The sequence below is a fragment of the Oncorhynchus kisutch genome, unplaced genomic scaffold, assembly GCF_002021735.2.
Source record: "Oncorhynchus kisutch isolate 150728-3 unplaced genomic scaffold, Okis_V2 scaffold4083, whole genome shotgun sequence".
In the NCBI taxonomy this organism is placed as follows: domain Eukaryota; kingdom Metazoa; phylum Chordata; class Actinopteri; order Salmoniformes; family Salmonidae; genus Oncorhynchus; species Oncorhynchus kisutch.
In genome coordinates, this window is record NW_022266028.1 from 100,413 (window position 1) to 125,467 (window position 25,055).

At 48.4% G+C, this 25,055-nt stretch overlaps 1 protein-coding gene across 2 annotated transcripts in view; it reads right to left on the reverse strand.

The window, feature by feature from the left end:
* The window catches only part of LOC109886610 (ubiquitin carboxyl-terminal hydrolase 8), a 48,200-nt gene that overhangs the window by 14,054 nt on the left and 9,091 nt on the right, over positions 1–25,055 (reverse strand). The window contains exons 2-14 of one of the 2 annotated variants that reach the window (XM_031822183.1): positions 23,552–23,719; positions 22,570–22,714; positions 21,753–21,838; positions 21,361–21,490; positions 20,656–20,689; positions 18,519–18,690; positions 18,160–18,322; positions 17,659–17,800; positions 13,816–14,114; positions 12,331–12,822; positions 3,984–4,079; positions 1,127–1,201; positions 572–870 (exon numbers count right to left, since the gene is read on the reverse strand). In XM_031822183.1, the coding sequence (XP_031678043.1) occupies positions 572–870; positions 1,127–1,201; positions 3,984–4,079; positions 12,331–12,822; positions 13,816–14,114; positions 17,659–17,800; positions 18,160–18,322; positions 18,519–18,690; positions 20,656–20,689; positions 21,361–21,490; positions 21,753–21,838; positions 22,570–22,714; positions 23,552–23,655 (2,237 nt within the window). In that variant the 5' untranslated portion in view covers positions 23,656–23,719. Of the gene's footprint in view, positions 1–571; positions 871–1,126; positions 1,202–3,983; positions 4,080–12,330; positions 12,823–13,815; positions 14,115–17,658; positions 17,801–18,159; positions 18,323–18,518; positions 18,720–20,655; positions 20,690–21,360; positions 21,491–21,752; positions 21,839–22,569; positions 22,715–23,551; positions 23,720–25,055 lie in introns of those variants that run through there. The other variant, XM_031822182.1, reaches the window with a different exon arrangement.

Consider the following 25,055-nt stretch of genomic DNA (forward strand, 5'->3'; position numbering starts at 1 on the left):
CAGTACCGTCAAATAAACTACATTACAAAACTGCTTCTGTGACGTCGTCAACTTTCATCCAGAAATGTAGATTAAATACTTATGGAGACTCAAACTTTTTAAATCAAGTTTTGTCATAATCCAATAGTATATATTTTGTATATCATATCCATGAATCCAAATGATCTAGAGACATTTAAATGCAATTTAGTCCTAGGGTTGATTTTAACCCCCAGACTCAGATTAAGTTTTAGTCGAGGGGTGTATTCATTAGTCGGATTCGGTGTCTGCTGCAAAACATTTTGTAACGGAAACGGTTTCGATTGGACAAATTCAGCTAGGTCCCTCCCAGTTTCGTTCTGTTTTCTCTGTTGGCTTCCGTTTGGTTCCTAGAGTAAAACGGTAAACGGTTTCCGTTGGAAAAACATTTGGAACACTTTGCAACGGAATCCAACTAATGAATACACCCCAGGATTTAAAAACATATTCGTCATTGAAAAAGAGCTTTTTAGTCCAGTAGTAGGCTTAATCTGAGTGAGTGAAACGTATATATTGACCAGGCCCATATCCATGTGACGATGATGTCACCTACTTGGTCTCCCTGTTAAAAGTTGGGCGCGTGGCTGCAGTTATAGGGGCGGTAACCTTCTTTAGCCCCTCCTCCCTCAGGTCCTGGCTGATGTCTGGAGAAGAATAGGAACGTTTCAGTTTGGACTGCTCTTGGTCACGTTCCATGGTCTGGTCTGGCTCAGCGGGGCGAGGCTGCTTCTGTTTGGCCGTAGGAGGGGTGGAGGGGGGTGTCTGGGGCACGCTGACCTCAGGGGGGTAGCGGTGCACCCGGTTGGTTGGGGAATGGTAGTAACGGTAGGTACCGGTTACCGTATCCAAGAACTGGTGTAGAGAGGAGAGAGAGGAGAGGGGAGAGTTTCTTTCTTTCGTTCTCCATTTTCTTTTTCTCAGAACTGATGGTTGTGTGTGAGAACATTCTCCATCGTATTAGCATGCCATGTAGTTAACCATTACACTGATAGAATATGTACACTTCAATGCTTTCCCTCCTTGCTGGCTACTTTTAGCAGTTCTCTTTAAACATCAAGAAACTAAAACGTGAAATAGTTTGATATGTCAGTTTAGTGTTTGTTTTCACCTTCATCCAGCCAACAGGCAGGCCTGGTACACTCCTCCCCATCTCTTCACTTCTGGCTCTGGTTAGGAGCTCCCGCTGTGGGACAACACACACATTACATACGTTACACACACACGTTACACACACACACGTTACACACAGTGTATAGAGCGCAGCCAATGTAAGGAGAATTCTGCCCAGTCAAAAGGGGGACAGTTATCGGTAGTATTTAAATACCCAGTCAAAAGGGGGACAGTTATCGGTAGTATTTAAATACCCAGTCAAAAGGGGGACAGTTATCGGTAGTATTTAAATACCCAGTCAAAAGGGGGACAGCTATCGGTAGTATTTAAATGCAGGGACAAAGGGGGACAGCTATCGGTAGTATTTAAATGCAGGGACAAAGGGGGATAGCTATCGGTAGTATTTAAATGCAGGGACAAAGGGGGACAGTTATCGGTAGTATTTAAATACCCAGTCAAAAGGGGGACAGCTATCGGTAGTATTTAAATACCCAGTCAAAAGGGGGACAGCTATCGGTAGTATTTAAATGCAGGGACAAAAGGGGGACAGCTATCGGTAGTATTTAAATGCAGGGACAAAGGGGGACAGCTATCGGTAGTATTTAAATGCAGGGACAAAGGGGGACAGCTATCGGTAGTATTTAAATACCCAGTCAAAAGGGGGACAGCTATCGGTAGTATTTAAATACCCAGTCAAAAGGGGGACAGCTATCGGTAGTATTTAAATGCAGGGACAAAGGGGGACAGCTATCGGTAGTATTTAAATGCAGGGACAAAGGGGGATAGCTATCGGTAGTATTTAAATGCAGGGACAAAGGGGTACAGCTATCGGTAGTATTTAAATACCCAGTCAAAAGGGGGACAGCTATCGGTAGTATTTAAATACCCAGTCAAAAGGGGGACAGCTATCGGTAGTATTTAAATGCAGGGACAAAGGGGGACAGCTATCGGTAGTATTTAAATACCCAGTCAAAAGGGGGACAGCTATCGGTAGTATTTAAATACCCAGTCAAAAGGGGGACAGCTATCGGTAGTATTTAAATACCCAGTCAAAAGGGGGACAGCTATCGGTAGTATTTAAATGCAGGGACAAAGGGGTACAGCTATCGGTAGTATTTAAATACCCAGTCAAAAGGGGGACAGCTATCGGTAGTATTTAAATACCCAGTCAAAAGGGGGACAGCTATCGGTAGTATTTAAATACCCAGTCAAAAGGGGGACAGCTATCGGTAGTATTTAAATACCCAGTCAAAAGGGGTACAGCTATCGGTAGTATTTAAATACCCAGTCAAAAGGGGGACAGCTATCGGTAGTATTTAAATACCCAGTCAAAAGGGGGACAGCTATCGGTAGTATTTAAATACCCAGTCAAAAGGGGGACAGCTATCGGTAGTATTTAAATACCCAGTCAAAAGGGGGACAGCTATCGGTAGTATTTAAATACCCAGTCAAAAGGGGGACAGCTATCGGTAGTATTTAAATACCCAGTCAAAAGGGGGACAGCTATCGGTAGTATTTAAATGCAGGGACAAAAGGGGGACAGCTATCGGTAGTATTTAAATGCAGGGACAAAGGGGGACAGCTATCGGTAGTATTTAAATGCAGGGACAAAGGGGGATAGCTATCGGTAGTATTTAAATGCAGGGACAAAGGGGTACAGCTATCGGTAGTATTTAAATACCCAGTCAAAAGGGGGACAGCTATCGGTAGTATTTAAATGCAGGGACAAAAGGGGGACAGCTATCGGTAGTATTTAAATGCAGGGACAAAGGGGGACAGCTATCGGTAGTATTTAAATGCAGGGACAAAGGGGGACAGTTATCGGTAGTATTTAAATACCCAGTCAAAAGGGGGACAGTTATCGGTAGTATTTAAATACCCAGTCAAAAGGGGGACAGTTATCGGTAGTATTTAAATGCAGGGACAAAGGGGGACAGTTATCGGTAGTATTTAAATACCCAGTCAAAAGGGGGACAGCTATCGGTAGTATTTAAATACCCAGTCAAAAGGGGGACAGCTATCGGTAGTATTTAAATGCAGGGACAAAAGGGGGACAGCTATCGGTAGTATTTAAATGCAGGGACAAAGGGGGACAGCTATCGGTAGTATTTAAATACCCAGTCAAAAGGGGGACAGCTATCGGTAGTATGTAAATACCCAGTCAAAAGGGGGACAGCTATCGGTAGTATTTAAATGCAGGGACAAAGGGGGACAGCTATCGGTAGTATTTAAATGCAGGGACAAAGGGGGACAGCTATCGGTAGTATTTAAATGCAGGGACAAAGGGGGACAGCTATCGGTAGTATTTAAATGCAGGGACAAAGGGGGACAGCTATCGGTAGTATTTAAATGCAGGGACAAAGGGGGACAGCTATCGGTAGTATTTAAATGCAGGGACAAAGGGGGATAGCTATCGGTAGTATTTAAATGCAGGGACAAAGGGGTACAGCTATCGGTAGTATTTAAATACCCAGTCAAAAGGGGGACAGCTATCGGTAGTATTTAAATACCCAGTCAAAAGGGGGACAGCTATCGGTAGTATTTAAATACCCAGTCAAAAGGGGGACAGCTATCGGTAGTATTTAAATGCAGGGTTCTCCTGTTGCTTCACTAGAACGTTCCCGGCAGGCAATGGTAGAAAAAAAAATATATATATATATTATTATTTAATTTTTTTAAATCGCAAACTTGGAGATCAAACGTCCCCATAGCGCCATTTGTGTCCCGCCATTTCCAACAGCGGTCGAGACCATGCACCCTGGATGCAGAAACATACTCCTAAATAAATACTGAAGCTTTTTCTAAAACAACAACATGCCATATTGAGGTGGTGGTTCAGAGCGGTGATTATATACCTTGGGTATGACATAGTCATCAACTGTTCTATGCTTTAACATCCCAGGCTGACGACTCCTCTTTACATCACCACTAAGCTTCAGGGGGGAGGGAGCCTGGGGTTTGGGAGGGACACAACACAGGGCAGCGCACATCATTTCACTGTACAGATTAGCTTCATGGGTATCAGTGAGATTGATGGGCTGTATATTAGGACAGTGGTTCTCCAAATCTCTCCTCAGGAACCCCCAAGGTGTTTCACAAATGTAACCCTAAACTATCTCACCTGATTCGCCAGGTCAAGGGCCTGATGATTGATTCGCCAGGTCAAGGGCCTGATGATTGATTCGCCAGGTCAAGGGCCTGATGATTGATTCACCTAATCAAGGGACTGATGATTGATTCGCCAAGTCAAGAGCTTGATGATTGATTCACCTAGACAAGGGCTTGATGATTAGTTGACAAGTTGAATCAGGTGTGCCAGTTCTGGAATAGATCAAATACATGGACCGGCTGGGGGTCTCCGAGGAGAGGTTTGGACCGGCTGGGGGTCCCCGAGGAGAGGTTTGGACCGGTTGGGGGTCCCCGAGGAGAGGTTTGGACCGGCTGGGGGTCCCCGAGGAGAGGTTTGGACCGGCTGGGGGTCCCCTAGGGGAGGTTTGGACCGGCTGGGGGTCCCCTAGGGGAGGTTTGGACCGGCTGGGGGTCCCCGAGGAGAGGTTTGGACCGGTTGGGGGTCCCCGAGGAGAGGTTTGGACCGGCTGGGGGTCCCCGAGGAGAGGTTTGGACCGGCTGGGGGTCCCCGAGGAGAGGTTTGGACCGGCTGGGGGTCCCCGAGGAGAGGTTTGGACCGGCTGGGGGTCCCCTAGGGGAGGTTTGGACCGGCTGGGGGTCCCCTAGGGGAGGTTTGGACCGGCTGGGGGTCCCCTAGGGGAGGTTTGGACCGGCTGGGGGTCCCCTAGGAGAGGTTTGGACCAGCTGGGGGTCCCCTAGGGGAGGTTTGGACCGGCTGGGGGTCCCCGAGGAGAGGTTTGAGAACCACTGTAGTAGGATATGGGTTACACATGGGATGGGCTTATCAGATTTCCACTGGTCATTGGGGACAGACTACTTACTAAGTGGCTACTGGATAGTATCAAATTGTGGATACTATCAGAGGGGTGAGATGGATGGATGGGGTTTATATTAAGAGATGGGTTGGCTATGGGATGGGCTTACTGGTGTTGGGCTGGAAAGGTACAGTAGAGACTGGGAGAAAGGGTTAGATGCTTAGTGTCTCTTTCAGCATCACAGAAACAGAGACTCACTGCCACAGACAGACGGAGAAAGTAGGCTGGCCCTCTCCTTGAAGTCTCGTAGTTTGATGCCATTGCGCTCTTTTTGGTTATAAAGCCCTCTAGCATAAACGTCCGTCATAATTGACCTCATTGGTTACCTTAAGACGTACAAGTTACCAGACCTGGACTCAGGGATAGCTAATCCTGGAGATCAATCTCCACCGAGTTAGGTAAATCTGCATTTAGTCTTTTGGCACCGCTCATGTGGAATGATCTCCAAAAGTCCTTAAAGTTGGTGGAGTTGGAAAAATTACTTGTGTCATGCACAAAGTACATGTCCTAACCAACTTGCCAAAACTATAGTTTGTTATTAACAAGACATTTGTGGAGTGGTTGAAAAACGAGTTTTAATGACTCCAACCTAAGTGTATGTAAACTTCCCACTTCAACTGTTCAAAAGTTTGGAGTCACTTAGAAATGTCCTTTTTGAAAGAATAAAATAACTTAAAATTGATCAGAAATACAGTGAAGACATTGTTAATGTTGTAAATGACTATTGTAGCTGGAAACGGCTGATTTCTGTAATGTCTGTACTCTGAGATGCCTAAAACAGCGCTACAGGGAGACAGGACGGACAGCTGATCCTCCTCGCAGTGGCAGACCACGTGTGGCAGACCATGTGTAACAACACCTACACAGGATCGGTACATCCGAACATCACACGTCACACGTTGAAGGAATGAGAGTTACACCGAGGCCTGTGCTCTGGAGCAGGATTGATGTACTCTGGAGCGGGATCGATTTGGAGGTGGAGGGTCCGTCATGGTGTGGAGTGGTGTGTCACAGCATCATCGGACTGAGCTTGTCATCATCGCAGGCAATCTCAACGCTGTGCGTTACAGGGAAGACATCCTCCTCCCTCATGTGGTACCCTTCCTGCAGGCTCATTCTGACATGACCCTCCAGCATGACAATGCCACCAGCCATACTGCTCGTTCTGTGCGTGATTTCCTGCAAGACAGGAATGTCAATGTTCTGCCATGGCCAGCGAAGAGCCCGGATCTCAATACCATTGAGCAGGTCTGGGACTTGTTGGATCAGAGGGTGAGGGCTAGGGCCATTCCCCCCAGAAATGTCTGGGACCTGTTGGATCAGAGGGTGAGGGCTAGGGCCATTCCCCCCAGAAATGTCTGGGACCTGTTGGATCAGAGGGTGAGGGCTAGGGCCATTCCCCCCAGAAATGTCTGGGACCTGTTGGATCAGAGGGTGAGGGCTAGGGCCATTCCCCCCAGAAATGTCTGGGACCTGTTGGATCAGAGGGTGAGGGCTAGGGCCATTCCCCCCAGAAATGTCTGGGACCTGTTGGATCGGAGGGTGAGGGCTAGGGCTATTCCCCCCAGAAATGCCCGGGAACTTTCACGTGCCTTGGTGGAAGTTAGAATTTGTAGATAATTGGCCCTCTTTCTGGGACTCACCCACAAACAGGACCAAGCCTGACCTGCTGAGGAGTGACGGACTCCATCCTAGCTGGAGGGGTGCTCATCTTATCTACCAACATAGACAGGGCTCTAACTCCTCTAGCTCCACAATGAAATAGGGTGCAGGCCAGGCAGCAGGCTGTTAGCCAGCCTGCCAGCATAGTGGAGTCTGCCATTAGCACAGTCAGTGTAGTCAGCTCAGCTATCACCATTGAGACCGTGTCTGTGCCTCGACCTAGGTTGGGCAAAACTAAACATGGCGGTGTTCGCCTTAGCAATCTCACTAGGATAAAGACCACCTCCATTCCTGTCATTACTGAAAGAGATCATGATACCTCACATCTCAAAATAGGGCTACTTAATGTTAGATCCCTTACTTCAAAGGCAATTATAGTCAATGAACTAATCACTGATCATAATCTTGATGTGATTGGCCTGACTGAAACATGGCTTAAGCCTGATGAATTTACTGTTTTAAATGAGGCCTCACCTCCTGGCTACACTAGTGACCATATCCCCCGTGCATCCCGCAAAGGCGGAGGTGTTGCTAACATTTACGATAGCAAATTTCAATTTACAAAAGAAAAAATGACATTTTCGTCTTTTGAGCTTCTAGTCATGAAATCTATGCAGCCTACTCAATCACTTTTTATAGCTACTGTTTACAGGCCTCCTGGGCCATATACAGCGTTTCTCACTGAGTTCCCTGAATTCCTATCGGACCTTGTAGTCATAGCAGATAATATTCTAATCTTTGGTGACTTTAATATTCACATGGAAAAGTCCACAGACCCACTCCAAAAGGCTTTCAGAGCCATCATCGACTCAGTGGGTTTTGTCCAACATGTCTCTGGACCCACTCACTGTCACAGTCATACGCTGGACCTAGTTTTGTCCCATGGAATAAATGTGGTGGATCTTAATGTTTTTCCTCATAATCCTGGACTATCGGACCACCATTTTATTACGTTTGCAATTGCAACAAATAATCTGCTTAGACCCCAACCAAGGAACATCAAAAGTCGTGCTATAAATTCACAGACAACACAAAGATTCCTTGATGCCCTTCCAGACTCCCTCTGCCTACCCAAGGACGCCAGAGGACAAAAATCAGTTAACCACCTAACTGAGGATCTCAATCTAACCTTGCGCAATACCCTAGATGCAGTTGCACCCCTAAAAACAAAAAAATGTCTCATAAGAAACTAGCTCCCTGGTACACAGAAAATACCCGAGCTCTGAAGCAAGCTTCCAGAAAATTGGAACGGAAATGGCGCCACACCAAACTGGAAGTCTTCCGACTAGCTTGGAAGGACGGTACCGTGCAGTACCGTAGAGCCCTTACTGCTGCTCGATCATCCTATTTTTCTAACTTAATTGAGGAAAATAAGAACAATCCGAAATTCCTTTTTAATACTGTCGCAAAGCTAACTAAAAAGCAGCATTCCCCAAGAGAGGATGACTTTCACTTTAGCAGTGATAAATTCATGAACTTCTTTGAGGAAAAGATTATGATTATTAGAAAGCAAATTACGGACTCCTCTTTAAACCTGCGTATTCCTCCAAACCTCAGTTGTCCTGAGTCTGCACAACTCTGCCAGGACCAAGGATCAAGAGAGACGCTCAAGTGTTTTAGTACTATATCTCTTGACACAATGATGAAAATAATCATGGCCTCTAAACCTTCAAGCTGCATACTGGACCCTATTCCAACTAAACTACTGAAAGAGCTGCTTCCTGTGCTTGGCCCTCCTATGTTGAACATAATAAACGGCTCTCTATCCACTGGATGTGTACCAAACTCACTAAAAGTGGCAGTAATAAAGCCTCTCTTGAAAAAGCCAAACCTTGACCCAGAAAATATAAAAAACTATCGGCCTATATCGAATCTTCCATTCCTCTCAAAAATTTTAGAGAAGGCTGTTGCGCAGCAACTCACTGCCTTCCTGAAGACAAACAATGTATACGAAATGCTTCAGTCTGGTTTTAGACCCCATCATAGCACTGAGACGGCACTTGTGAAGGTGGTAAATTACATTTTAATGGCATCGGACCGAGGCTCTGCATCTGTCCTCGTGCTCCTAGACCTTAGTGCTGCTTTTGATACCATCGATCACCACATTCTTTTGGAGAGATTGGAAACCCAAATTGGTCTACACGGACATGTTCTGGCCTGGTTTAGATCTTATCTGTCGGAAAGATATCAGTTTGTCTCTGTGAATGGTTTGTCCTCTGACAAATCAACTGTAAATTTCGGTGTTCCTCAAGGTTCCGTTTTAGGACCACTATTGTTTTCACTATATATTTTACCTCTTGGGGATGTTATTCGAAAACATAATGTAAACTTTCACTGCTATGCGGATGACACACAGCTGTACATTTCAATGAAACATGGTGAAGCCCCAAAATTGCCCTCGCTAGAAGCATGTGTTTCAGACATAAGGAAGTGGATGGCTGCAAACTTTCTACTATTAAACTCGGACAAAACAGAGATGCTTGTTCTAGGTCCCAAGAAACAAAGAGATCTTCTGTTGAATCTGACAATTAATCTTAATGGTTGTACAGTCGTCTCAAATAAAACTGTGAAGGACCTCGGCGTTACTCTGGACCCTGATCTCTCTTTTGAAGAACATATCAAGACCATTTCGAGGACAGCTTTTTTCCATCTACGTAACATTGCAAAAATCAGAAACTTTCTGTCCAAAAATGATGCAGAAAAATTAATCCATGCTTTTGTCACTTCTAGGTTAGACTACTGCAATGCTCTATTTTCCGGCTACCCGGATAAAGCACTAAATAAACTTCAGTTAGTGCTAAATACGGCTGCTAGAATCCTGACTAGAACCAAAAAATTTGATCATATTACTCCAGTGCTAGCCTCTCTACACTGGCTTCCTGTCAAAGCAAGGGCTGATTTCAAGGTTTTACTGCTAACCTACAAAGCATTACATGGGCTTGCTCCTACCTATCTCTCTGATTTGGTCCTGCCGTACATACCTATACGTACGCTACGGTCACAAGACGCAGGCCTCCTAATTGTCCCTAGAATTTCTAAGCAAACAGCTGGAGGCAGGGCTTTCTCCTATAGAGCTCAATTTTTATGGAACGGTCTGCCTACCCATGTCAGAGATGCAAACTCGGTCTCAACCTTTAAGTCTTTACTGAAGACTCATCTCTTCAGTGGGTCATATGATTGAGTGTAGTCTGGCCCAGGAGTGGGAAGGTGAACGGAAAGGCTCTGGAGCAACGAACCGCCCTTGCTGTCTCTGCCTGGCCGGTTCCCCTCTTTCCACTGGGATTCTCTGCCTCTAACCCTATTACAGGGGCTGAGTCACTGGCTTGCTGGGGCTCTCTCATGCCGTCCCTGGAGGGGGTGCGTCACCTGAGTGGGTTGATTCACTGTTGTGGTCATCCTGTCTGGGTTGGCGCCCCCCCCCCTTGGGTTGTGCCGTGGCGGAGATCTTTGTGGGCTATACTCAGCCTTGTCTCAGGATGGTAAGTTGGTGGTTGAAGATATCCCTCTAGTGGTGTGGGGGCTGTGCTTTGGCAAAGTGGGTGGGGTTATATCCTTCCTGTTTGGCCCTGTCCGGGGGTGTCCTCGGATGGGGCCACAGTGTCTCCTGACCCCTCCTGTCTCAGCCTCCAGTATTTATGCTGCAGTAGTTTGTGTGTCGGGGGGCTGGGGTCAGTTTGTTATATCTGGAGTACTTCTCCTGTCCTATTCGGTGTCCTGTGTGAATCTAAGTGTGCGTTCTCTAATTCTCTCCTTCTCTCTTTCTTTCTCTCTCTCGGAGGACCTGAGCCCTAGGACCATGCCCCAGGACTACCTGACATGATGACTCCTTGCTGTCCCCAGTCCACCTGGCCATGCTGCTGTTCCAGTTTCAACTGACCTGAGCCCTAGGACCATGCCCCAGGACTACCTGACATGATGACTCCTTGCTGTCCCCAGTCTACCTGGCCATGCTGCTGCTCCAGTTTCAACTTCCACCTGACTGTGCTGCTGCTCTAGTTTCAACTGTTCTGCCTTATTATTATTCGACCATGCTGGTCATTTATGAACATTGAACATCTTGACCATGTTCTGTTATAATCTCCACCCGGCACAGCCAGAAGAGGACTGGCCACCCCACATAGCCTGGTTCCTCTCTAGGTTTCTTCCTAGGTATTGGCCTTTCTAGGGAGTTTTTCCTAGCCACCGTGCTTCTACACCTGCATTGCTTGCTGTTTGGGGTTTTAGGCTGGGTTTCTGTACAGCACTTTGAGATATCAGCTGATGTACGAAGGGCTATATAAATAAATTTGATTTGATTTGATTTGGAAGAGTGGGGTAACATCTCACAGCAAGAACTGGCAAATCTGGTGCAGTCCATGAGGAGGAGATGCACTGCAGTACTTAATGCAGCTGGTGGCCACACCACTCCAGAGACTGTTACTTTTGATTTTGACCCCCCCTTTGTTCAGGGACACATTATTCCATTTCAGTTTTTGTCTCAGTTGTTGAATCTTGTTATGTTCATACAAATATTTACACATGTTACGTTTACTGAAAATAAACGCAGTTGACAGTGAGAGGACATTTATTTTTTGTTTAGTTGGGTTACAATATTTGGGTAGCAGAAGCCAGAGGGTGTGTCGTGTAATTGATGTGAATATAGATGTGTATAGAGTCATTGTTGTGTATTGATGTGTTTGACAGGTCATCATTGTAAATAAGAATCTGTTCTTTATTGACGTACCTGTATAAATAAAGGTGACACACTAAACACGGAACCCAAACCGGCTGTGTGCGTGTGCGCCATCGTGCATCAATGTATTTTGTCCCCCTACACCAAATGTGATCACAACACGCAGGTTAAAATATCAAAACAAACTCTGAACCAATTACATTAATTTGGGGACAGGTCGAAAAGCATTTAACATTTATGGCAATTTAGCGTGCACTTGCTAGCTAATTTGTCCTATTTAGCTAGCTTGCACTTGCTATCTAATTTGTCCTATTTAGCTAGCTTGCTGTTGCTAGTTAATTTGTCCTGGGATATAAACATTGAGTTGCTATTTTTCCTGAAATGCACAAGGTCCTCTACTCTGACAATTAATCCACACATAAAACGGTCAACCGAATCGTTTCTAGTCATCTCTCCTGCTTCCAGGGCTTTGAACTTATATGGTGATTGGCATCTAAACTTTCATAGTATTACCACAACAACCGGGAACACAGTTCGTCTTTCAATCCCCCATGTGGGTATAACCAATGAGAAGATGGCACGTGGGTACCTGCTTCTATAAACCAATGAGGAGATGGGAGAGGCAGGACTGTGATCTGCCTCAGAAATAGAACTGCCACATTGGTGCGGCTGGCTTCCAGGTTAAGTCCAGTTTAAAGTGGGCATTGTGTCAAGAATCCGTGCGGCTTGGTTGGGTTTCGGAGGACGCACAGGAGTTGCAGCGACTAACTACCAATTGGATACCATGAAATTGTTCACTCCTCATGGTTTTCAAAGGACTGGTGTGACGGAAGATGGTGGAAAGTCCCTCCTCCCATGCGTGCACCAAACCAAAGCTTTAAATGACATGAGTGAATGCAGCCACAGATAGACAGAGACACTGACCTTAATCTCAGTGACGATACGGTTGGGAGCCGGCGAGTCCAGAGAATCACCGTTGGTCGGCGTATCCTCCCTCTGCTCCTTCCCCCTCTTCTCTCGCTCTTCCCTAACCCCGTTCTCCTCCTCTGCCTTGTGTCTCTCCAACCTCTTCCTCTCCTGAGTCCTGTTCTCTTCCTCTTTCCTCCTCTCCATCTCCTCATTTTCCTTCTCCCGGCGTTCCCTCTCTCTCCACTCCTCCTCGGTGCGGCGTTCCTGTTTGCGTTGTTCCTGCTCTCTCCGGGCCTTCTCCATCAGAGCAGCCGTCTCTGTGTGGATCTGACCTCTTTCCTCGTCCGTCAGAGGCACCGCCGGGTCAAAGGCCGGTTTGACCGAGCGGTTGGGTTGGGGTACAGACGGGCCATTCTGGGAGGAGGGAGGCAGGTCCCTGGGGAGGGCATCCAGGGGGGTTTTAGACCCATCTGAGACTCTGACTGATGGCTTCTTGGTACGGTCGATCTGGGGGAGCGAGGAACGGCAGGAGAGGGGGGGGGGGGGTAACAAACAGGGAGGATTAAGCTTTTAATTAGACATTTGAAGAACAATAAAAAGCCGAAATTAAAGGTTTGAGTTAATTTTTTTTACAGGGACAGTGCACATTAATCAACGTTTCTGTAAAAGTGCCGGTTTTAGCCAGCCGGCTAATTTTCAACCGCAGTCCCTGGGCAGGTTAAGTGTTGACATTAACACAGACTTTCTGGACTATTGAGAACTAGGAAAAAGCTATCAATATCTCATTGTGACGTTCTCTTGAAATATATTTGAAGGGATAGTTGACCCAAATGACAATTGGTTTCCTTTACCCTGTACGCCGTCTATAAATGTATGAGAACGATCCATGATTTAGTTTAGTTTTCCCTGGCACTGTTTTCAAAACGCTATTGGTTTTAGGACTTGTGTCACAAATCCAATGCAAGCCATGGTACCTAATTACCTAATACATGACCATTTTCCCACACGACATGTCCAAATCAACCTAAAGTATCTCAAATTGATTGTGTAGCTCATCAAAGTTACTTATAGATGACTTGGACATGATGCGTGAAACATTTCAAATAAAGGATACCATGACTTGAAACGAAAATCGTAGATTGCTGTCATAACCTTGTCCATTGACTGCTTACAGGGTAATGGGGCGGCAGGGTAGCCTAGTGGTTAGAGCGTTGGACTAGTAACCAACGCGAAAGGTTGCAAGTTCAAATCCCCGAGTTGACAAGGCACAAATCTGTCGTTTTGCCCTTGAACAAGGCAGTTAACCCACTGTTCCTGGGCCGTCATTGAAAATAAGAATTTGTTCTTAACTGACTTGCCTAGTTAAATAAAAGGTAAAATAAATAAATAATGAAACCAATGTCATCTTGTGATTTGGGTAAACTATCCTTTTAATATATTTAAAAAGCTAAATATTTATTGAATGAATGATAAAAACAAACAATGAGCTCGTTCAGTAACCTGTGGGATGTGCTTGGCTGTCCCTCCAGGCTGGCTGGGGGTCCCTGGCCCGGCTCCAGGGTCCTTCTTGCTGTGGTCTACTCCAGGGTGAGTGAACCCTGTGTGGGGTGAGTCTGTGGCGTCAGCCTCCATCCATGTGGAGGGGGTCTGAGGGTGGGAGGGGGTCAGATCCTCCAGGGGGGCACCGTTCACCTGTACGCTACTCAGGGAGGCAGGGGGAGCCTGGGGTTCAGGGTCCGGCTCGGGGGGAGGAGGGGTTGGAGGTTTCGGCTCCTCCAGTGACGGGTAGCTGAAGTTCACTGCTCAACAGAAAACATGAACAAGTAATGATACAATAACTCCTACTGAAGTCATGGTTTGGCTCTCTAACTGAATCCAGAGGTCTAAACCAAATCACATGTTATTGGTCACATACCATATACCACACATATACACAGATGTTAATGAGAGTGTAGTGAAATAATTGTGCTCCTAAGTGCTGCACTGTCAGAACTATCTAACAATTCCACAACTACCTTATACACACAAATCTAAGGGATGGAATAAGAAATATAAGTTCACATACACCTTAGCCAAATACATTTAACCTCAGTTAATAATTCCTGATTTTTTATCCTAGTAAAAATGCCCTGTCTTAGGTCAGTTAGGATCACCACTTTATTTTAAGAATGTGAAATGTCAGAATAATAGTAGAGAATTATTTATTTCTGATTTGATTTCTTTCATCACATTCCCAGTGGGTCAGACATAATTTGCAAATAAATTCATAAAAAATTCTACAATGTGATTTTCTGGATTTTTTTCTTTCTCATTTTGTCCGGCATAGTTGAAGTGATGAAAATTACAGGCCTCTCTCATCTTTTTAAGTGGGAGAACTTGCACAATTGGTGGCTGACTAAATACTTTTTTGCCCCACTGTGTGTGTGTGTAAATTAATTACTTAAAAATCAGTGTGATTTTTGGGGGATTTTTGTTTTAGATTCCATCTCGAACAGTTGAAGTGTACCTATGATAAAAATTACAGACCTCTACATGCTTTGTAAGTAGGAAAACCTGCTAAATCGGCAGTGTATCAAATACTTGTTCTCCCCACTGTATATGTCTACTACCCTACCCTGGGTTCAATTACACCAGGAGAAAAATGAGATCTCAAAGATGAATGTTAAAACGGAGCTAACTGACAATGTGGGGTCAATTCCATCAACACCTAGATGGCACCATGCTGAAGTAGCATATCAACTTAAAAAGGAAAGACTCATTTTGAATGTTCCATCCAATTTGTGAATCTCTGACTGATGTTCTATCGATTCCTGGGGTCGTGTCCTGGTTTCATGTGTCTCTGAGCTAGTCACCGTTCAAGCAAGCAGAGTCCTACCGACTGTATTTCTGCAGGCAGAGTCATACCGGCTGTATTTCTACAGGCAGAGTCCTACCGGCTGTATTTCTACAGGCAGAGTCCTACCGGCTGTATTTCTACAGGCAGAGTCATACCGGCTGTATTTCTACAGGCAGAGTCATACCGGCTGTATTTCTACAGGCAGAGTCCTACCGGCTGTATTTCATACCGGCTGTATTTCTACAGGCAGAGTCCTACCGGCTGTATTTCTACAGGCAGAGTCCTACCGGCTGTATTTCTACAGGCAGAGTCATACCGGCTGTATTTCATACCGGCTGTATTTCATACCGGCTGTATTTCATACCGGCTGTATTTCTACAGGCAGAGTCCTACCGGCTGTATTTCTGCAGGCAGAGTCCTACCGGCTGTATTTCTGCAGGCAGAGTCCTACCGGCTGTATTTCTGCAGACAGAGTCCTAATGGCTGTATTTCTACAGGCAGAGTCCTAATGGCTGTATTTCTACAGGCAGAGTCCTACCGGCTGTATTTCTGCAGACAGAGTCCTACCGGCTGTATTTCTACAGGCAGAGTCCTACCGGCTGTATTTCTACAGGCAGAGTCCTACCGGCTGTATTTCTACAGGCAGAGTCCTACCGGCTGTATTTCTACAGGCAGAGTCCTACCGGCTGTATTTCTGCAGACAGAGTCCTACCGGCTGTATTTCTGCAGACAGAGTCCTACCGGCTGTATTTCTACAGGCAGAGTCCTACCGGCTGTATTTCTACAGGCAGAGTCCTACCGGCTGTATTTCTACAGGCAGAGTCCTACCGGCTGTATTTCTACAGGCAGAGTCCTAATGGCTGTATTTCTACAGGCAGAGTCCTACCGGCTGTATTTCATACTGGCTGTATTTCTACAGGCAGAGTCCTACCGGCTGTATTTCTGCAGGCAGAGTCCTACCGGCTGTATTTCTGCAGGCAGAGTCCTACCGGCTGTATTTCTGCAGGCAGAGTCCTACCGGCTGTATTTCTACAGGCAGAGTCCTACCGGCTGTATTTCTTGCCTGAACGGCGAATAGCTCAGTGCTGTGGTGTGTTTGGGGTACAGACAGAAATGTGTGAATGTGGTCGGCTGTGGGAGGGTGTTATAGCTGTGTGTTCGGGGGGGTGAGGGTTAAGGTAAGGGTTAAGGGGTACTCACGCTGTGGGAGGGTGTTATAGCTGTGTGTTCGGGGGGTTAGGGTGAGGGTTAAGGGGTACTCACGCTGTGGGAGGGTGTTATAGCTGTGTGTTCGGGGGGTGAGGGTTAAGGTAAGGGTTAAGGGGTACTCACGCTGTGGGAGGGTGTTATAGCTGTGTGTTCGGGGGGTTAGGGTGAGGGTTAAGGTAAGGGTTAAGGGGTACTCACGCTGTGGGAGGGTGTAATAGCTGTGTGTTCGGGGGGTTAGGGTGAGGGTTAAGGGGTACTCACGCTGTGGGAGGGTGTTATAGCTGTGTGTTCGGGGGGGGGGGGGTAGGGTGAGGGTTAAGGGGTACTCACGCTGTGGGAGGGTGTTATAGCTGTGTGTTCGGGGGTTAGGGTGAGGGTTAAGGTAAGGGTTAAGGGGTACTCACGCTGTGGGAGGGTGCTGTAGCTGTGTGTTCGGGGGTTAGGATGAGGGTTAAGGGGTACTCACGCTGTGGGAGGGTGTTATAGCTGTATGTTCGGGGGTTTAGGGTGAGGGTTAAGGTAAGGGTTAAGGGGTACTCACGCTGTGGGAGGGTGCTGTAGCTGTGTGTTCGGGGGGTGAGGGTGAGGGTTAAGGGGTACTCACGCTGTGGGAGGGTGTTATAGCTGTATGTTCGGGGGGTTAGGGTGAGGGTTAAGGGGTACTCACGCTGTGGGAGGGTGTTATAGCTGTATGTTCGGGGGTTTAGGGTGAGGGTTAAGGTAAGGGTTAAGGGGTACTCACGCTGTGGGAGGGTGCTGTAGCTGTGTGTTCGGGGGTGAGGGTGAGGGTTAAGGGGTACTCACGCTGTGGGAGGGTGTTATAGCTGTATGTTCGGGGGGTTAGGGTGAGGGTTAAGGGGTACTCACGCTGTGGGAGGGTGTTATAGCTGTGTGTTCGGGGGTTAGGGTGAGGGTTAAGGTAAGGGTTAAGGGGTAAGGGGTACTCACGCTGTGGGAGGGTGTTATAGCTGTGTGTTCGGGGGGGTAGGGTGAGGGTTAAGGTAAGGGTTAAGGGGTACTCACGCTGTGGGAGGGTGTTATAGCTGTGTGTTCGGGGGGGTAGGGTGAGGGTTAAGGTAAGGGTTAAGGGGTACTCACGCTGTGGGAGGGTGTTATAGCTGTGTGTTCGGGGGGGTTAGGGTGAGGGTTAAGGGGTACTCACGCTGTGGGAGGGTGTTATAGCTGTGTGTTCGGGGGTTTAGGGTGAGGGTTAAAGTGAGGGTTAAGGGGTACTCACACTGTGGGAGGGTGTTATAGCTGTGTGTTCGGGGGTTAGGGTTAAGGTAAGTGGTACTCACGCTGTGGGAGGGTGCTGTAGCTGTGTGTTCGGGGCGGTCTGACTTTGGCGTTGGATGTGTACATGGGGTAGAAGAGGAGCCAGCTCTCATAGCCTCCCTCCAGAACCATGGGCTCACTACGCAGGATAGTGGTACTGTCCCACTGTGAGGCACACATTACCTCAATTAAACACATTACCTCAATTAAACACATTACCTCAATGGAAACACACTGGCTGAGGAAACACACATTACCTCAATGGAAACACACATTACCTCAATTAAACACACTGGCTGAGGAAACACACATTACCTCAATGAAACACACATTACCTCAATGGAAACACACATTACCTCAATGGAAACACACATTACCTCAATGGAAACACACATTACCTCAATGGAAACACACATTACCTCAATGGAAACACACATTACCTCAATGGAAACACACATTACCTCAATGGAAACACACTGACTGAGGAAGCATTGCAGGGAACACACATTCCTATGTTATGTTACCTTGTAGAGAGCATCTTTGAGGCTTTGTAAGGTGCTTCCCAGTTTGAGGTCAGTAACAGAGCTGAACCAGTCCAGTAGGATGATGTAATCTACGAACCCCCGTCTCTTCCACGTCTCTCTGGACGCATCAGGTAGATTGGCCTCAATCTGGTTCACTGTGATGCTGTGGGAACAGAATGATGACCTGTTACCCTGTGGAGGGGTGCACAACACACGGCCCATGGGCTGAATGTGGCCCCAGAGAAGACAGCTTGTAGCCCGTAGTGATTATTAGTCGTTTTTAATACATTTATTTGGGCATGGTCAGAGTGGAGACCTGGATCAACCATACAACCCTCCACCCATCGCTCCCTCCGTACCCAGGGTTGATAGCCTCCTCTGGGACACTGATGACGGTCTGGGTGGGGACCTGGATCTGTGAGTCCTGGAAGTCTCGGAGGCAGCGAGCGTCCATCACAATGACCGTAATGGCCTGGTCCCTCATCATCTTGAACAACCCCTCTGCTGTGATCCCTCCTGCAGACACCGCAGCTAGGGAGGGAGGGAGGTACAGAGGGAGGGAGGTACAGAGGGAGGGAGGGAGGTACAGAGGGAGGTACAGAGGGAGGTACAGAGGGAGGGAGGGAGGTACAGAGGGAGGGAGGGAGGTACAGAGGGAGGGAGGGAGGTACGGAGGGAGGGAGGGAGGTAGGGAGGGAGGGAGGTACAGAGGGAGGGAGGTACAGAGGTAGGGAGGGAGGGAGGTACAGAGGGAGGGAGGGAGGTAGGGAGGGAGGTATGGAGGGAGGGAGAAGGGAGGTAGGGATGGAGGTACAGAGGGAGGGAGGGAGGGAGGGAGGAGGGAGGGAGGGAGGGAGGAGGGGAGGGAGGGAGGGATGGAGGGAGGAAGGGAGGGAGGGGAGGGAGGGAGGGAGGGAGGGAGGGACGGTACGTGAGGGGAAGGGAGGAGGTACAGAAGGGAGGGAGGGAGGTACAGGTAGGGGGAGGGAGGGAGGTAGCTGAGGTAGGGATGGGAGGTACAGGTAGGGAGGGGAAGGTAACAGAGGAGGGAGGGAGGTACGGAGGGAGGGAGGGACGGTACGGAGGATGGGAGGGAGGTACAGATGGGAGGGAGGTACAGAGGGAGGGAGGTACAGAGGGGGAGGTAAGAGGGAGGTACAGAGGGAGGGAGCGGGAGGTACAGAAGGGAGGTACAGAGGGAGGGAGGGAGGTACAGAGGGAGGGAGGGAGGTACAGAGGGAGGGAGGGAGGTACAGAGGGAGGGAGGGAGGTACAGAGGGAGGGAGGGAGGTACGGAGGGAGGTACGGAGGGAGGGAGGAAGGGAGGGAGGTACAGAGGGAGGGAGGGAGGGAGGTACAGAGGGAGGGAGGGAGGGAGGTACAGAGGGAGGGAGGGAGGGAGGTACGGAGGGAGGGAGGTACGGAGGGAGGGAGGGAGGTAGGGAGGGAGGTACAGAGGGAGGTGCAGAGGGAGGGAGGGAGGTACAGAGGGAGGGAGGGAGGTACGGAGGGAGGGAGGGAGGGTAGGGGAGGGAGGGAGGTACAGAGGGAGGGAGGTACAGAGGGAGGGAGGGAGGTAGGGAGGGAGGTACAGAGGGAGGGAGGGAGGTAGGGAGGGAGGTATGGAGGGAGGGAGGAAGGGAGGTAGGGATGGAGGTACAGAGGGAGGGAGGGAGGGAGGGAGGGAGGGAGGGAGGGAGGGAGGGAGGGAGGGAGGGAGGGAGGGAGGGAGGTACAGAGGGAGGGAGGGAGGTCTCAGAGGGAGGGAGGACGGTACAGAGGGAGGGAGGGAGGGAGGTACGGAGGCGGGCGGGAGGGAGGGTGTAGAGAGGGAGGTACAGAGGGAGGGAGGTACAGAGGGAGGGAGGGAGGTACGGAGGGAGGGAGGGAGGTACAGAGGGAGGGAGGGTACAGAGGGAGGGAGGTACAGAGGGGGAGGGAGTTACAGAGGGATGGGTACAGAGGAGGCGGGCGGTACAGAGGGAGGGAGGGAGGGTACAGGGGAGGGAGGGCTGGTACAGAGGGAGGGAGGGATGTACGGAGGAGGAGGAAGGGGAGGGATGGTACAGAGGGAGGGAGGGAGGTACAGAGGGAGGGAGGGAGGGAGGAGGTGTACAGAGGGAGGGAGGGAGGTACGGAGGGAGGGAGGGTACGGAGGGAGGGAGGTACGGAGCTGAGGGAGGTACAGAGGGAGGGAGGGAGGTAGGGGTAGGAGGGAGGTCCGGAGGGAGGGAGGTCCGGAGGGAGGGAGGTCCGGAGGGAGGAGGTTACGGAGGGAGGGAGGTACGGAGGGAGGGAGGTACGGAGGGAGGGGAGGGAGGTACGAGGGAGGGAGGTACGGAGGGAGGGAGGTAGGGATAATAAAAGATGGATAAATCAATAAATATCAACCTGTTGTGTTAAACCAAACTATATTCATGTCATAACTTCGTATTACCCTCCAATTCTGAACTTTCTAAAAGCATTTGAGTCAGTTTGCTGGTAAACCATCCTTACCTTTTGCAGTTAAATTTTTCAACTCCTTCTGCCTCTTTTACCTAGAACACAGAACATACAACTGAGACCACAGCATCTTAAAGGACCAACTGAGACCACAACAAATGCGTGCTGACAAGGGGTGGTGTCGACAACCTGGTGTAGACCAGGGGTGGTGTCGACAACTGGTGCTGACATGGGTGGTGTCAACAACTGGTGCTGACATGGGTGGTGTCAACAACTGGTGCTGACATGGGTGGTGTCAACAACTGGTGCTGACATGGGTGGTTGTCAACAACGGGTGGTGACATGGTTGGTGTCAACAACTGGTGCTGACATGGGTGGTGTCAACAACGGGTGGTGACATGGTTGGTGTCAACAACTGGTGCTGACATGGGTGGTGTCAACAACTGGTGCTGACATGGGTGGTGTCGACAACTGGTGCTGACATGGGTGGTTGTCGACTATTGGTGCTGACATGGGTGGTGTCGACAACTGGTGCTGACATGGGTGGTGTCGACAACGGGTGGTGTCGGCAACGGGTGGAGACATGGGTGGTGTCGACAACGGGTGGTGTCGGCAACGGGTGGTGACATGGGTGGTGTCGACAGGGGTGGTGCTCACAGACATTTATTTTTCCAGTACCACTTGCTTATCTGAGCTTACGTATCAACCTCACAGCCTTCGATAGAGCTGTTGTGTCCTCGTCATCATTCAGGGACCTACCTTCTTGATCTCTTTCCCTGCTTTTGGAGATGCCCTCCCTCCATCTTTCTCCATCTTATCCTCCCTCCTTTTCTTCTCCTCTTGTCTCTCTTTCTCCTCAAGCTTTTTGCGAACCTCGACTTCCTCGTACCTAAACACGCACACACACACACACACACACACACACAAAAACAGAAACAGTAACCTGTAGAAGCATCAGGCTGAGATTCTATAGCTTCAAATCAACATATCTCCGTCTTTGGTAAAGTCCATGGTCTCCTTCAAACCATTCAGGGTTATTGAAGGTCAGCTAAAACCTATGCCAACTGAATACCAGTTGATTTACTAACATCCAGTACAAAGTGCACATAGTGAACGTAATGTCTGTGAATAAATGACGACAACACACCAACCTGAGTTTAAGGCTTTCAGAGAGTTTCTCGGCTTCTTCTATGGCTTTTTTAAAGCTGGTGGGCCCCAGCACGGACAGGAAGAACTCCTTGGACAACAGAGAGGAAAGGTGCTTCAGATGACAGCGGTCTCAACAACGGAAAAAAAAACAGCTAGCCAAAATCAATACATTGTGTTGTTGCCAAACAGAATTACTTTTCACAATGTCAGCGAAAATCAAGTACCTTTAGTTTTGATGGTTAATGTGAAACCAGCAGCATCCCACTTCGACTAAGACAGTACTAATCTATAACCAATCAGGAAAATCAAGTACCTTTAGTTTTTGATGGTTAATGTGAAACCAGCAGCATCCCACTTCGACTAAGACAGTACTAATCTATAACCAATCAGGAAATCAAGTACCTTTAGTTTTGATGGTTAATGTGAAACCAGCAGCATCCCACTTCGACTAAGACAGTACTAATCTATAACCAATCGGGAAATCAATAGAGCGTGAAATCACGGTAGAAAGCCTTTTCCTCGTACAGTTCGAACCCTCAATATGGCCAGTATCATAACAGTCCCGTGTGGGAGTGTGGCTCATCACTAGTTCTGCAGTCTACAAGCACACAGCCCGTGTCGGCATGGGGTTGAATCCCTCTTCACCCACTACTTCCCCCCCCCCTGTTCTCCCCTCTACACACTGTGCCCCCCATTACATTCCTACAGTCTGAAAACCCACTGAATACATGGGGAGGTGGGAGCTCCCAGTCTCCTTTAACACATATCGTATGGCTTGAACTCCCTCTGTGGTCTGAGTAGCAAAACAATGGGTGGTACCTGTTGCTGCTTGAAGTCGGGCCTCTTCTTGATGAGATCATAAACCGTTAGGTATTTCATGTAGAGAACATAGGCCTTCTCCTCGTCTCCATCCAGACGACACTCCTCCGCAGCCTTGAAGATCTTACAGGCACTCTGGACATAGCTGGAACACACAACAGAACATTTACCATACACTCTGGACATAGCTGGAACACACAACAGAACATTTACCATACACTCTGGACATAGCTGGAACACACAACAGAACATTTACCATACACTCTGGACATAGCTGGAACACACAACAGAACATTTACCATACACTCTGGACATAGCTGGAACACACAACAGAACATTTACCATACACTCTGGACATAGCTGGAACACACAACAGAACATTTACCATACACTCTGGACATAGCTGGAACACACAACAGAACATTTACCATACACTCTGGACATAGCTGGAACACACAACAGAACATTTACCATACACTCTGGACATAGCTGGAACACACAACAGAACATTTACCATACACTCTGGACATAGCTGGAACACACAACAGAACATTTACCATACACTCTGGACATAGCTGGAACACACAACAGAACATTTACCATACACTCTGGACATAGCTGGAAAACACAACAGAACATTTACCATACACTCTGGACATAGCTGGAACACACAACAGAACATTTACCATACACTCTGGACATAGCTGGAACACACAAAAGGACATAGCTGGAACACACAAAAGGACATAGCTGGAACACACAATAGGACATAGCTGGAACACACAATAGAACATAGCTGGAGAATTGAACACAGGCCTGTTACCAAGAGCAGTGTCCGTATGATCCTGGTAACAGGCCTGTTGTGTCCAGCCAGTGTCTGTATGGTCCTGGTAACAGGCCTGTTTAAATGACATCCATGCCAGAACAATAGGCCTGTTACCAGGACCATTTAAATGACATCCATGCCAGAACAACAGCTTACCTCCTGGTGTTGATTTTGTCAGGCTTGACTTCAGCTTTCTTGTTGAGGTCCCCCAGGTTAGTAGAGAGGTACAAGTCCTTCGCCCCGCGGGACACCGCAGGCATCTTCAATGGTGGGTTATATATCACCAGCACTGTACAATGTTCACATATTCCAGTCCTCACCGCTCTGGAAAGACAGAACAATTGAAACAAATAGCTTTTATTATTATTATCATTATTATGAACCCCTTGCCTGCCCCATTCATAGAGGCCAACAACCTTTAGCACCGATTGATGAGGCATCTTCTTCCAGGGGACTTTAAGAGGCCAGACATTCGGTCTGAACGTTAAACATGCATCGCTTGTGGTTTTTGGAAACTTGAGGAGGAAGGCCGCCAGAAATGGGTTGGAACTGAAAAATACTGTCAGTTGCGACTGTGATAAAGTCGGTGAGGGATCATCAAATGGACGTATGTTTTGAAGTGGCTGTCCTATATCTGAGAGAAATAACAAAGATGAGGACTTTGTAGGATTTGTTAAAAAAATATTTAACCACTTATTTATACTGAAGTACTTCCATTCATGTTTAAACTGGTACCGGGCTGCCTACAGACACGTCTAGTCAGGCTGCCTACAGACACGTCTAGTCAGGCTGGTCCCGGGCTGCCTACAGACACGTCTAGTCAGGCTGGTACCGGGCAGCCTACAGACACGTCTAGTCAGGCTGGTACCGGGCTGCCTACAGACAAGTCTAGTCAGGCTGCCTACAGACACGTCTAGTCAGGCTGCCTACAGACACGTCTAGTCAGGCTGGTACCGGGCTGCCTACAGACACGTCTAGTCAGGCTGCCTACAGACACGTCTAGTCAGGCTGCCTACAGACACGTCTAGTCAGGCTGCCTACAGACACGTCTAGTCAGGCTGCCTACAGACACGTCTAGTCAGGCTGCCTACAGACACGTCTAGTCAGGCTGGTACCGGGCTGCCTACAGACACGTCTAGTCAGGCTGGTACCGGGCTGCCTACAGACACGTCTAGTCAGGCTGGTACCGGGCTGCCTACAGACACGTCTAGTCAGGCTGGGTACCGGGCTGCCTACAGACACGTCTAGTCAGGCTGGTACCGGGCTGCCTACAGACACGTCTAGTCAGGCTGGTACCGGGCTGCCTACAGACACGTCTAGTCAGGCTGGTACCGGGCTGCCTACAGACACGTCTAGTCAGGCTGCCTACAGACACGTCTAGGTCAGGCTGCCTACAGACACGTCTAGTCAGGCTGCCTACAGACACGTCTAGTCAGGCTGCCTACAGACACGTCTAGTCAGGCTGCCTACAGACACGTCTAGTCAGGCTGTACCGGGCTGCCTACAGACACGTCTAGTCAAGCTGGTACCGGGCAGCCTACAGACACGTCTTAGTAGGCTGTACCGGGGCTGCCTACAGACAAGTCTAGTCAGGCTGCCTACAGACACGTCTAGTCAGGCTGCCTACAGACACGTCTAGTCAGGCTGGTACCGGTGCTGC